At 39.4% G+C, this 13069-nt stretch overlaps 1 protein-coding gene across 2 annotated transcripts in view; it reads left to right on the plus strand.

Moving 5' to 3' along the window:
- The window catches only part of afg2a (AFG2 AAA ATPase homolog A), a 33283-nt gene that overhangs the window by 2808 nt on the left and 17406 nt on the right, over positions 1 to 13069 (plus strand). For both annotated transcript variants that reach the window (XM_026225720.1, XM_026225721.1), the window contains exons 6-14: positions 205 to 334; positions 644 to 700; positions 786 to 909; positions 2646 to 2901; positions 5603 to 5757; positions 5897 to 6106; positions 7578 to 7631; positions 8322 to 8401; positions 9183 to 9303. In XM_026225720.1, coding sequence (XP_026081505.1) covers positions 205 to 334; positions 644 to 700; positions 786 to 909; positions 2646 to 2901; positions 5603 to 5757; positions 5897 to 6106; positions 7578 to 7631; positions 8322 to 8401; positions 9183 to 9303 — 1187 coding nt within the window. The remainder of the gene's footprint in view (positions 1 to 204; positions 335 to 643; positions 701 to 785; positions 910 to 2645; positions 2902 to 5602; positions 5758 to 5896; positions 6107 to 7577; positions 7632 to 8321; positions 8402 to 9182; positions 9304 to 13069) is intronic.

Here is a 13069-nt window from a genome sequence, read left to right on the forward strand (position 1 = left end):
GTTATAAATTATAATGTAAAAATGACAAAAGCACATAACAAAATTATTAAAATAATTAACTAAAGTTACTAACTGAAATACCACTAAAACTAAAATTAAATAAGCTATTTAAACAAAAAAAACAAAAAAACTATAAAATGCCAAAAGTGCATGAATAAATCACAAAAATGTGATGTGGTCATGTGACGAGTGTCTGTCGAACAGGGATCCCGCCTCCTCGAGGAGTGTTGCTGTACGGCCCACCCGGCACAGGGAAGACCATGATTGGACGAGCCATAGCCAATGAAGTGGGAGCTCACATGAGCGTCATCAACGGCCCTGAGATCATGAGCAAGTGTGTGAGAGACACCACACACAAGATTCACATTTATTCAGTGTATATACACACTTTGACTAAATCTGTAAGAAAAGTGATAACTAGATCAACGGCAACCAAACTCAGGAACAGTAAATCACTATCTCTAAATACATACATATATATAATTTTCTTTATTCAACTGAACTGAAATTGATAATCAAAACAATACCAACAAAGAACAATACTTTTTATTATATACATCATACAGTACAGTAGATTTAATATCTAATAGTATTTGTTTAATATTGATTGTCATAAGTGTGTAATATGTTTGTGTCTCTGCAGGTTTTATGGAGAAAGTGAAGGCAGACTACGGCAGATTTTCACTCAGGCCTCACAGAGGTATCTCTACTTCAGCTCACGGTGTGTGACACGGTCAGACCTTCATGACTGACCCGTGATCTCTCTGTGTGTGTGTGTGTGACAGGCAGCCTGCCATCATCTTCATCGATGAGCTGGACGCTCTGTGTCCAAAGAGAGAAGGAGCTCAGAATGAAGTGGAGAAGCGTCTCGTGGCCACTCTGCTGACGCTCATGGACGGGATCGGATCCGTGAGTATCTGACCGCTGCTGACCTCTAGTGATTGTCGGGATCTGACCTCCGTCTGTTTCTGGTGATCGTCGGGATCTGACCTCGGTCTGTTTCTGGTGACCGTCGGGATCTGACCTCCGTCTGTTTCTAATGATCGTCGGGATCTGACCTCCGTCTGTTTCTGGTGACCGTCGGGATCTGACCTCCGTCTGTTTCTGGTGAGCGTCGGGATCTGACCTCCGTCTGTTTCTGGTGACCGTCGGGATCTGACCTCCGTCTGTTTCTGGTGAGCGTCGGGATCTGACCTCCGTCTGTTTCTGGTGACCGTCGGGATCTGACCTCTGTCTGTTTCTTTTGATCGTCGGGATCTGACCTCCGTCTGTTTCTGGTGAGCGTCGGGATCTGACCTCCGTCTGTTTCTGGTGAGCGTCGGGATCTGACCTCCGTCTGTTTCTGGTGAGCGTCGGGATCTGACCTCCGTCTGTTTCTGGTGTGCGTCGGGATCTGACCTCCGTCTGTTTCTGGTGATCGTCGGGATCTGACCTCCGTCTGTTTCTGGTGATCGTCGGGATCTGACCTCCGTCTGTTTCTGGTGAGCGTCGGGATCTGACCTCCGTCTGTTTCTGGTGAGCGTCGGGATCTGACCTCCGTCTGTTTCTGGTGAGCGTCGGGATCTGACCTCCGTCTGTTTCTGGTGAGCGTCGGGATCTGACCTCCGTCTGTTTCTGGTGAGCGTCGGGATCTGACCTCCGTCTGTTTCTGGTGAGCGTCGGGATCTGACCTCCGTCTGTTTCTGGTGAGCGTCGGGATCTGACCTCCGTCTGTTTCTAATGATCGTCGGGATCTGACCTCCGTCTGTTTCTGGTGTGCGTCGGGATCTGACCTCCGTCTGTTTCTGGTGATCGTCGGGATCTGACCTCCGTCTGTTTCTGGTGAGCGTCGGGATCTGACCTCCGTCTGTTTCTGGTGAGCGTCGGGATCTGACCTCCGTCTGTTTCTGGTGAGCGTCGGGATCTGACCTCCGTCTGTTTCTGGTGAGCGTCGGGATCTGACCTCCGTCTGTTTCTGGTGAGCGTCGGGATCTGACCTCCGTCTGTTTCTGGTGAGCGTCGGGATCTGACCTCCGTCTGTTTCTGGTGAGCGTCCTTAAATACTTTAAATAATCACATTAACTCAGCTTAACATAGCTTTATTAAGGGAAATTAAATTACATTTTAAACTTAAGTAAAATTTTATTTAATAAAATAAAATAATGTTAGGTTAAGTCAAATTATAGTTAACAACAATAACCCTTGGTTTTATCTATTTTGTGTGTTTTTAGCATTTTAATTAACTTTTTAAATTTCAAAGGGAAACACAGCTTGAGTTATTTCATTATAATACACAGTTATGATATCATAAATATAGATATTTAACCACAGAATGCCACAATTGACCAATCACAGTAAATATATTCAAGAGAGATGTCTAATTAATATATATGTGGGAAAGTGTTTTGTTTTGCCATTATTTTTCATGTTTTTTTTTGTTTTTTTGCAGCGCATTTAAATAGTCCTGTGGTCTGAAAATGATTTCTTTCTTTGAATCAAATTATTATTTTTAGCTCAAATAGTAGTTACATTAATTGAAAAGTACAAATATTGCATGCATGTGCTTATAAACTGAATTTGTCGTTGTATGCATGTCATGCACCTGAACGCAGGTTATGGTGAATATTTAAAGTGTGTTGTTATTGTGATTTGTTTTCTGTGCTCAGGAGGGTCACAGCGGGCAGCTGCTGGTTCTGGGGGCCACCAATCGTCCTCATGCTCTGGATCCGGCGCTGCGGCGGCCCGGACGCTTCGATAAGGAGCTGGAGATCGGCGTTCCCGGCGTGGACGGGCGGATGGATATCCTGCAGAAGCTGCTGCGCTCCATGCCGTGTGACGTCTCCGCCGCTGAGCTCCGGGAACTAGCCGACGCGGCGCATGGATACGTTGGAGCAGACCTCGCCGCCGTCTGCAAGGAAGCTGGTGAGTGTTCTTATAAAACACAGCTGTTTAACATTTGGGCTCAACCGATATGTGTTTTTCAAGGCCGATGCGATACCGATTTAGTAGACCGATAACCGATATTTTTAACCGATATGTATATGTATATGTATATGTGTGTGTGTGTATATGTGTGTGTGTGTGTGTAAATGACTATATAATATCAGGCCTGCGCTTGACCTTTGACATCTGTGTTCCCAGTATGTATGGTATGTATGTTTCATCCTGAAGAGTACACTCAGAAATGCATGTGTTATTAAATGTAGCATTGCATCAGTGTGTCATCAATGGATGCTCTGCAGTGAATGGGTGCCGTCAGAATGAGAGTCCAAACAGCTTATAAAAACATCACAATAATCCACAGCACTCCAGTCCATCAGTGAACATCTGGAGAAGACAAAACCTGAAACAAATCCAGCATTAAGATTTTGTTGTAACTCAAATACATAGAGTCTATAATCCATAATAACACTTCCTCCAATGAAAAAAAAATTCTGGTCTGAATTAGGAGAGAAATCTGCACAGATCAAGCAATATGTGTCTATACAATAGTGTCAAAAAGTGTCCTTATGGATTATAGACTATACGTATTTGAGTTAAAATCATCTTAATGCTGGATGTGTTTCATCTTTTGTCTTCTCCAGATGTTAACCGATGGACTGGAGTGCTGTGGATTATTGTGTTGTTTTTATCAGCTGTTTGGACTCTCATTCTGACGGCACCCATTCACTGGAGAGCATCCATTGATGAGACACTGATGCAATGGTACATTTCTCCAAACCTGATGAAGAAACAAACTCCTCCTGATCTGGGATGAACACAGACGCTTCGGTCACGCAGGGAAGGTGATTTTTACTGTAGTATGTTTGTGTTGAGATTGTGTGAATATCTGAGATGTGTTTGTCTGGCTTTATCTCTGAAGAAGAGAAGCAGCTGGTTTAAATCAACTGAACGATCCTAAAGGAGAATAAACAGCTGTAGTGTGCATCAATCACGGTTTCTTCCTTATAAAGTCTTTCTCCTGTTCGCTCTTTCCTTTTACAGCCAGACGAGTTTCGGACACAAACTCCACGGTTTATACGAGCGTCCTGTTTATAAACCCGGAAGCGTTTGTGACGCCTGTGTGTCCTTGTTTCTCTCTGGAGTTTGTTCGCTGGTATTGTTCCTGTAATACAGAAACGAGAAAGATCTGAAACATCCCTGCTTTGCTCAGTTTCTCTGCAGTTTTCTTTCTTTCTTCAATCGTCTTTTAATAATTTTAATGTTTTGTCTGTGTCCTGCTTTCAAACTTAAATACCATCAAAAGCACAATTCACAAAGAAAGCATTCAGAAGTCTTTTTAAATATGCAATGTAATGCTTATATATTAGTCACAATATATGTAGTACAGGACTTAATTTTTCTTCATGATGAATCGAAGGAATAGTTAAAGGGATAGTTCATGATTTACACTATCCTATAGCTTTATTCTTTCAGATGAATACAATCAGATTTATATTAAAAAATATCCTGGTTCTTCCAAGCTTTATAATGGGTACTGAGAATTTGAAGCCCATTAAAACGTTGTCGATCCATCATGAAAAGTGTCCCACATGGCTCCTGTGGGTAAATAAAGGCCTCCTGAAGCGAAAGACAAAAAAAACATTTACAACTTTACAAACCATAATCTCTGATTGTCTGTTTTCTGACCCAGTGTTCATGATGATTTAAGCTGGTTTCCATGTGATCTGTTTTTAATTGGAAGCAGAGGCTCTTGGTCTCTAACGCTCCTCTCTGCTCCTCTTTGGTTTCTGTGTTTGGCCGGTGTTTGTGAGTCCTGTTCGTCTGAGGTCCAGAGAGAGCAGCAGGTCAGGCTTGATTCACATCCGATCAGCGCGGAGGATGTTTACTCCGTATCGGAGCGGAAGAAAGCCTGCGGGATGTTTGCTCTCAAATAAATCAACTCAAACAGAGATTAAACCTACGACTCTCACTGGATTCAGCAGAAGAAGCTGCTTCAGCTGTGTCTTATTATCCGTCCGGTGTGTGTGTGTGTTGCAGCGATTCCGTCGTTATTTACACGTGTTAAGCGTTTCTGCTTTTAGAGACCAAATAGATGAAACGAGAAATACACCACCTGACAAAAGTGTGGAAAAAATCGTATTTATTTAATGATTTTTTAAAGAAGCCACCCGAGTTGCATTTATTTGACCAAAAATAGAGTAAAAATTGTTAAATATTATTACAATCTAAAATAACTGTTTTCTATGTGAATGTATATTAAAGTGTAATTTATTTCTGTGATGCTCCGCTGTATTTTCAGCATCATTCCTCCAGTCTTCAGTGTCACATGATCTTCAGAAATCAGAATAATATGATGATTTACTGCTCAAGAAACATTTCTGATTATTATCAATGTTGAAAATAATGTTCTAGTAAAATTCAGCGTTGCATCACAGAAATAAATTATATTTTACCAGGTATTCACATAGAAAACATTTTAAGTTGTAACAATAATATAGTAATAATATGATATTTAACTTTACTGTATTTTTCTATATTTGTAATCATATGAACGTGGTTTTGATGAACATAAGAGACTTCTTTTGAAAACCGTAAATTGTAATTATTCCATATTTTTGGTTTTATTAATAATTGTCAATGTTGATCTGTGATGTTCTGTTCATGTTGTGTGTTTCTGCAGGTCTTCATGCGCTGAGGAGGGTTTTAGGACCCAAACCTGTTCTCTCTGATGTCCAGGTGATGAACAGTGTAAAGGTCACGACCTCTGACCTGAGACTGGCCATGACAGAGGTCAAACCCAGCGCGATGAGAGAGGTGGCCATCGATGTACCAAAGGTACAGTGTTCATCTGAAGACTTTCACATGCCGTGTTTATCAGATTGACCTATCAATATTCAGATTGATGGGCCAATCACAGCTCTGGATTTAGATCCTGTAATGCAAATGAATCAAACAGCTCTGTGTGTGTTTGTAGGTTCGGTGGAGTGACATCGGTGGGATGGCGGAGGTGAAGCTGGCTCTGAAGCAGGCGGTCGAATGGCCCCTGCGGCACCCCGAGGCCTTCAGCAGGTTGGGTATAACGCCACCTAAAGGCGTCCTGCTGTACGGACCGCCAGGATGCTCCAAAACCATGATCGCTAAAGCGCTAGCCAACGAGAGCCAGCTCAACTTCCTGTCCATCAAGGTACATATCAGTTGTGTGAGAATCTTTTGCAACTATTTTTATCAACTATGCATTCCGTTAGTTTTGCAAATTGGTATGTTTCATCAGGCCACAAAGAAATATAGAGCTGAGTATCATCAGCGTAACAGTGAAAGCTAACACCGTGTTTCTTGATGATATCTCCCAAGGGTAACACGTAAAGTGTGAAAAGCAACGGTCCTAGTACTGAGCCTTGTGGTACACCATACTGCACTTGTGATCAATATGATATCTCGTCATTCACTGCTACAAACTGATGATGGTCAGATAAGAAATAAAGCTTCACTAAACATTATTTGTAGCACCTGCCATCCAATAATCGCTATAAACTTTGTGACTTTCTGACTTTGATAAGAATTAAAGTCTCAGCTATCTAATTCTGGCAATTGAAAATTATTATATAATTCTGAGAATCATTTTTTTTAAGTCAGAATTGTAAGATGAAAAATGTGCAATTATTTGCAATTCAACAGAATTGCGCTATTTTAACTCAGAATTGGCACAATATAAACTCAGAATTGCGTGATATAAATGCAGAATTGTACGACATAAACTCAGAATTGCATGATATATGCTCAGAATTGCATGACATAAACTCAGAATTGCATGATATATGCTCAGAATTGCGCGATATAAACTTAGTTGCGTCAAATAAACTCAGAATTGTGTTGCAATAGCAATTACTTTTTTTTTTTTTTTTACATTTTTATGCCATAGCGGAAATGTGCTTTCATAGGACATCCTTCATTAGAAAATGATTGAAAAAGTAAATTATATTTCTTTAAATTCTCATTTAGGGTTTGTCTTCGTCTGTGGTCATTATAATTATCTTGACATCAAAATGAGAGTAGTATACTCGTTAATCTACACATCAGCTGTAACTGAAGCTCTGTATGTGTGAACTGAAGTTCATCTCGATCAGATCAGGTGTGTTTGGGAGTGAGTTCCCTCGCAGGAGGATGTTTAGTCTGAGAGACGCTCGCCGATATCAATCTCTCCAAAGCAAGTTACGGAAAACACACCCTCCGAGAGAAAACCCAGAGCCTTTGTGTGTGTGTGTGTGTGTCAGGAGGTGATGAAATGCATTGCAGGACGAGAGGAAGTGCACTTGACTTCAGAGAGAGTATTTATCAAGCTCTGGTCTTCAGTCTTTGTGCCAGTTAGTTGTTAATTGTCTCGAGTTCCTGTCCAGATTATCGTCTCATTAATCTCTCAGTGCTGCTGATGTTTAACAAGCCGTTTATTCTCACACGCTCAGATCTGTGTCGCTCGATTCTTATCGAAACATGCTTACTCGACTCGAGGATGCGAACACAGATGAGTGTGTCCTGTCACACACATTACATGCACCTTAGATGCTCAGTTTCATGTTTATGTGAATGTTATAGGTCTGTAATGCATTGGTGAGGTATTGATGATGCTGACGGTGAGTGTTTTAATTGTGTCTCTACAGGGTCCAGAGTTACTGAGTAAATACGTGGGTGAATCAGAGCGAGCGCTTCGAGAGGTGAGAGTCTGTATGCACCTGATCAATGTCTCAAAGTCACTGTTACTGATCACATCTGTATGACTTACCTTCTTTCTTTATGAATTATACTTGTTGCTCTTTGTCTTTACAATGGTGATGTTTTCCAGCTCCAATACAAGTTCAGCTCATGTCAGTTTCTGCAGAAAAACACTTCAACTATAAATAAAATGAAATTGCACATATTTCAAACATGCAAAAATTGCAGGTTACTTTTAAAATTTTGTAGGATTTAACATCAGAAATGTGAAGTTTATAATTTTTATAATTAAATTAACTTATTAAATTAACTCTTCTTTCAAAAGTTGTTTAATTTTAATTGTAAAGCTGTTTAAATCATTTTTTACAGTTTTTTTACAGATTTTTTTTTACAGAAATATGAAGCTTATTATTGTTTTAAATCACCTTTTATATAATTGTTGTATTTGAGTGTTAAAGCAGTTTAAATCTTAATTTTTTAAATCCTAAAGTAAAATTGCATATAATTTTACACATAAATCTTAGTAAAGGTTAAATGCATTATTGTTTTCTGAAGTCATATGATGCTTTGTGTGAGAAACCGACTCTTATTTGTTTAAAAAAAGTAAAATGACACTTTATTAGGGAAAGTGCACTCATTTTCTGTGTTTCTGAATGTTTCGTGTGTGTGTGTGTGTGTGTGTGTGTTTGTAGGTTTTCCGGAAGGCCAGGACAGTTGCTCCGTCTATCGTTTTCTTTGACGAGATCGACGCTTTAGCAGCGGCACGAGGAAGGTAACCAAAAAATCATCTATGACATTTCTAAAGCACAGTTCATACTGTCATAAACAACACACATCAGCCACATTATTATCTGATCATATGAGTTCAGTAGTGTTGAATGTGTGTCGTTCTGACATATAGGAAGCTGTTGATGCTCTACACACACACACACACACACACACACACACACAGAGGGACATCTGTGCTTTAGAGACACAAGCATGTCTTTGTCTCAATGAAAGCAGATGAAGAATTCTTCTGTACGTCAGTGTTCAGGGAAACACACACTGAACTTCAGAAGTCATGAAGTAAACCAGGATTCAGTGTGTAGTTGCTGGGCAGATGTTGTTTTAAATATTTGGTAATAAGTGTGATGTGTGTGTTAGTAAATGATGAGACTCGTTGTGTGTTTCCAGCTGCAGCTGATGGCTGTGTGTGTGAATCTGAAACACTGAGGTGTAAGAGATGGTTTTATTTGTTTGGCTCTTTGCTTGTTTAATTAATAAAGTGCCTAGTGTTTCAAGCTTCTGACAGGAATCACACACACACACACACACACACACACACACGGGTTTGTTCTGCTGAGTCAGAAATTAATTTACTGGATTGAATCCTGAGTGACACATTGATTTACTGATGAATGTGTTTACCTGTAATCAATCACACACCGCAGCCATCCGAAACGCACTAGAAACACTGCAGCAGAACTCTGTGTGCTTGCTAGGGTCAGTGTGTGTGTGTGTGTGTGTGTCTTGTGTCTGTAAGCTGCTGATGGAGGGTTTGTGTGGTTCAGTTCTGGTTCCGGCGTCGCTGATCGAGTGTTAGCTCAGCTGCTGACGGAGATGGATGGAATCGAACAACTAAAGGACGTCACGGTTCTCGCTGCAACCAACCGACCTGATATGATTGACAAGGTACGGCTGATCCCCACACACACACACACACACACACACACACACATCTCCTCCTGCTGGGCTTGAGAGCTTCTACTTCCTCCGGTCAGAGGCTCACAGCAGCTGTCACTCATCCTGATTGACAGGTCCTCCATCAGTCTTAGACCCCCTGCAGAATCCAGCCGTCCCACAGATCTGCTGATGTCACCACACACACACACACATACATACACACACACACACACACACACACACACACACACACAACTTCATTTGAATCTCACACAACCAAATGGACAAACACACTAAGTGACAAACACACTCCTGAACTCTCCTCAGCTGCTCTGTGTGTGTGTGTGTTTATTTTGCTGAAGTTTATAGTTTGGTGTCAAAACGCTCCCTTAAGTTAAAAAAAACCTTCTTTTGAGGACATTTGAGGAGCCTCAACTGAAAAAAAAATAAAAATAAATGCATTTTTGAGTATTTTTCTTTTTCTTTAGTTTATTATCATAATTAAATTGTAATCATTTTAAATTATTCTAATTTATTAAATTATAAAAAATATTATTAAGTGATTAATAATTACAAATTATTTTCTATCAAGTCTTACTCATAATTAATTCAATAAAATGCAGACATTCAGAATGAAAATCAGTTTTTCCTCACAGATGTGTGTGTTTGTTTGCAAAAGAGTGAACAATGAGCGAGAGATACAGAGACAGACTTAGAGAGAGAGAGAGATGGAAGGGTGAGCTGTGATCCTCTTCTGAACAGAAGGAGGCGCTAGACCAGATCAGATCAGATCAGTCCGGTTTACTGCTTTAACTTGAGAGCTTTTCAGATTTCAGCTGCCATTGCAAAACCTGATGTTCATCTTCAGCGTTCATGTCTTGTTTTTCAGTGCAGATATCTAAACATTCATAAATCAAGATACATTGAATCGAGAATCAAATTTTGGTTTTCTGAGAAATTAATAAAAAATAAGTGACTTTTTGCTTCAAACGAGAACAAAATATCTGCCAATAAAATCAGAAAAATAATGGCATTTTCCACTGCCAGATATTCTTACATATTTTAAGCATAAACTCACTTAATTTTGATTAAAAAAAAGATTGTAAAATAAAATATATTAAATGTAAAAAAAAAAAAAAAAAAAAAAAAAAGAATTACAAAATTACAAATAATTCAAATTAAGACAATTGTAAAATAAGAATAATACAATTATTTTCGGCTTTATGTTCACATTTGTTTCTGCTGAAGATTCGGCTGGATTACTAACAATAAAATATTTGCTTTTATCTTCAGATTCATTGTAAAATAAAATAAAATAAAAATAAAACAAATACTTAAAAATATCATTTAAAATAAAGAACTACGTAAAATCCAATTAAAGTATTTTTAAAGTAAAAATAGTGCAAATGAATCGAAAAATGCTATTGTAAAATAAAATTATAAAAATAAATACGAAACATCCGTTCGTATTAAGATTAAAACATTTGCATCAGTCTTCAATGAGTGACTGATAGATGCACTTTAAAAAATAAATGTTCGTACTCGTCAATAAAACAAAGTTAATTGAAATACGTCTTTCTACCTTTAAAAATTTCACATTTAATTCACTGTGTTTTCGTTGCCATTTCTTTGCAATTATTTGTGAAATTTACCAGAGATTAACAAAATGGGGTTATTTTTCTGACTCCTTTGGCAGACATTTGTTCTTGTTTTAAGCATGTAAAAACACAGTAAAGTCGCTCTGAGCCGTGTGTGAGCCGTCTGTCCGCTTGCGGTTTGAGGAAACCGTTCAGAAAAACAAGCAGCGCAGAATGTGAGACCTACAGCGCTCCGGCTCGGATCGGCCCACAATCCTCGGGAAAACCGGACAAAACAGGAAGCACTCAAAGCTCGCAACAGGAATGTGAAAATGTGTGTGTTTGTTCTGGCCAGTGCTGCGTGTTTCAGATGTTTTACAGGGTTTTTCTTTGAAGAAAGAGGAAAAACTGAGTGGATCGCAGCAGGGAGGAAGTGTTCGAGTTATTGGAAGGTTTATCAAGGCCTTTAAATAGCTCTGTGTGTGTGTGTGTGTGTGTGTGTGTGTGTGTGTGTGTGTCCTGGGGGACGCGGCTCAGTGTGGTGAACAGGTAACTGGATCTACAGAAGGAGGATGGGAGGATCCCGACAGATATCAGACTTCAAACACATCACAACCTCTTCTCAAACCTGACTGGAGGATATCAGGAGGAAATCAAAAACTATTTAGAAATTAAAATAATACAAATTAAGTCAGAGAGAAACAGATCAGAGAGAAACAGATCTAGTTTTCTGACCCCGTTGGCAGGTATTTGTTCTTCATTTAGCCATAAACTCATTTAATTTTGATTAATTGCGTGGTCATGTTTAATCTCTAGTGAATCTTGATTTATGAATGTTTCGATATTTGATCCTGTCTTTGTGTAATCAGGAGCTGTTGCATAATTTTCAATTGAGGGAAACATTCCCTTAGCGTTCAGCTTAACAAAACTGGATTAAGATCACAAAAGAACACACACACACACACGTTTGTTTTTGTGTAAAGTGTGTTCATCCCATAGGTGTAATGGTTTTTATTCTGTACAAACTGTATATTCTATCTCCTTCACCAACCCTACACCTAACCCTAACCCTCACAGGAAACTTTGTGCATTTTTACTTTCTCAAAAAAACTCATTCTGTATGATTTATAAGCGTTTTTTAAAATGGGGACATGGGTTATGTCCTCATAAGTCACCCTCTCCTTGTAATACCTGTGTCATACCCATGCCATTATACAGAGTTGTGTCCTGATATAACACAAAAACAAGAGCACACACACACACACACACACACACACTCGGTGCTTTAGAGAGACGACAGATCGAGTGAGGCAGGAAATGAAGGCTCTTTGTGAGTGAGATCTGGCAGGATTTGCAGCATGTGCAGTCTTGTCTTTCAGCTGATCAGACCACCACAGCTCTCTTCTGCTCTCACAAAGCCCTTCTGCAGCAGATAAAGCAATCGCACACATTCCAGATCAAGGGGAAACTTCTGGATGTATTGAATGTAAATGTTAAGACTAGTGCAGTATCACAATTGTAGGTTTGAAATAGTCAAGTCACCTTTATTTATATAGCGCTTTAAACAAAATACATTGAGTCAAAGCAACTGAACAACATTCATTTGGAAAACAGTGTGTCAATAATGCAAAATGATAGTTAAAGGAAGTTCATCATTGAATTCAGTTATGTCATCTCTGTACAGTTTAAATAGTGTCTGTGCATTTATTTCCAATCAAGTCTACGATATCGCTGTAGATGAAGTGTCCCCAACTAAGCAAGCCAGAGGCGACAGCGGCAAGATCAAGAAGACCTATATCAAAATAGCACACCTAGGTTACTAACTGATGACGAATAATTGACAGAGCACCCATCAAGTTTTAGACAGTGTTCTTGGTTATTACATGCAGAGTTTTTAAGTCCTATAATTAACACCTCTGTTTTCTAAGAATTTAGCAGTAAGAAATTACTCGTCATCCAGTTTTTTATATCGACTATGCATTCCATTAGTTTTTCAAATTGGTGTGTTTCACCGGGCCGCGAAGAAATATAGAGCTGAGTATCATCAGCATAACAGTGAAAGCTAACACCATGTTTCCTGATGATATCTCCCAAGGGTAACATATAAAGCGTGAAGAGTAGCGGCCCTAGTACTGAGCCTTGAGGTACTCCATACTGCACTTGTGATCGATATGATACATCTTCATTCACTGCTACGA

Source organism: Carassius auratus, chromosome 39, assembly GCF_003368295.1.
Source record: "Carassius auratus strain Wakin chromosome 39, ASM336829v1, whole genome shotgun sequence".
NCBI classification, from domain to species: domain Eukaryota; kingdom Metazoa; phylum Chordata; class Actinopteri; order Cypriniformes; family Cyprinidae; genus Carassius; species Carassius auratus.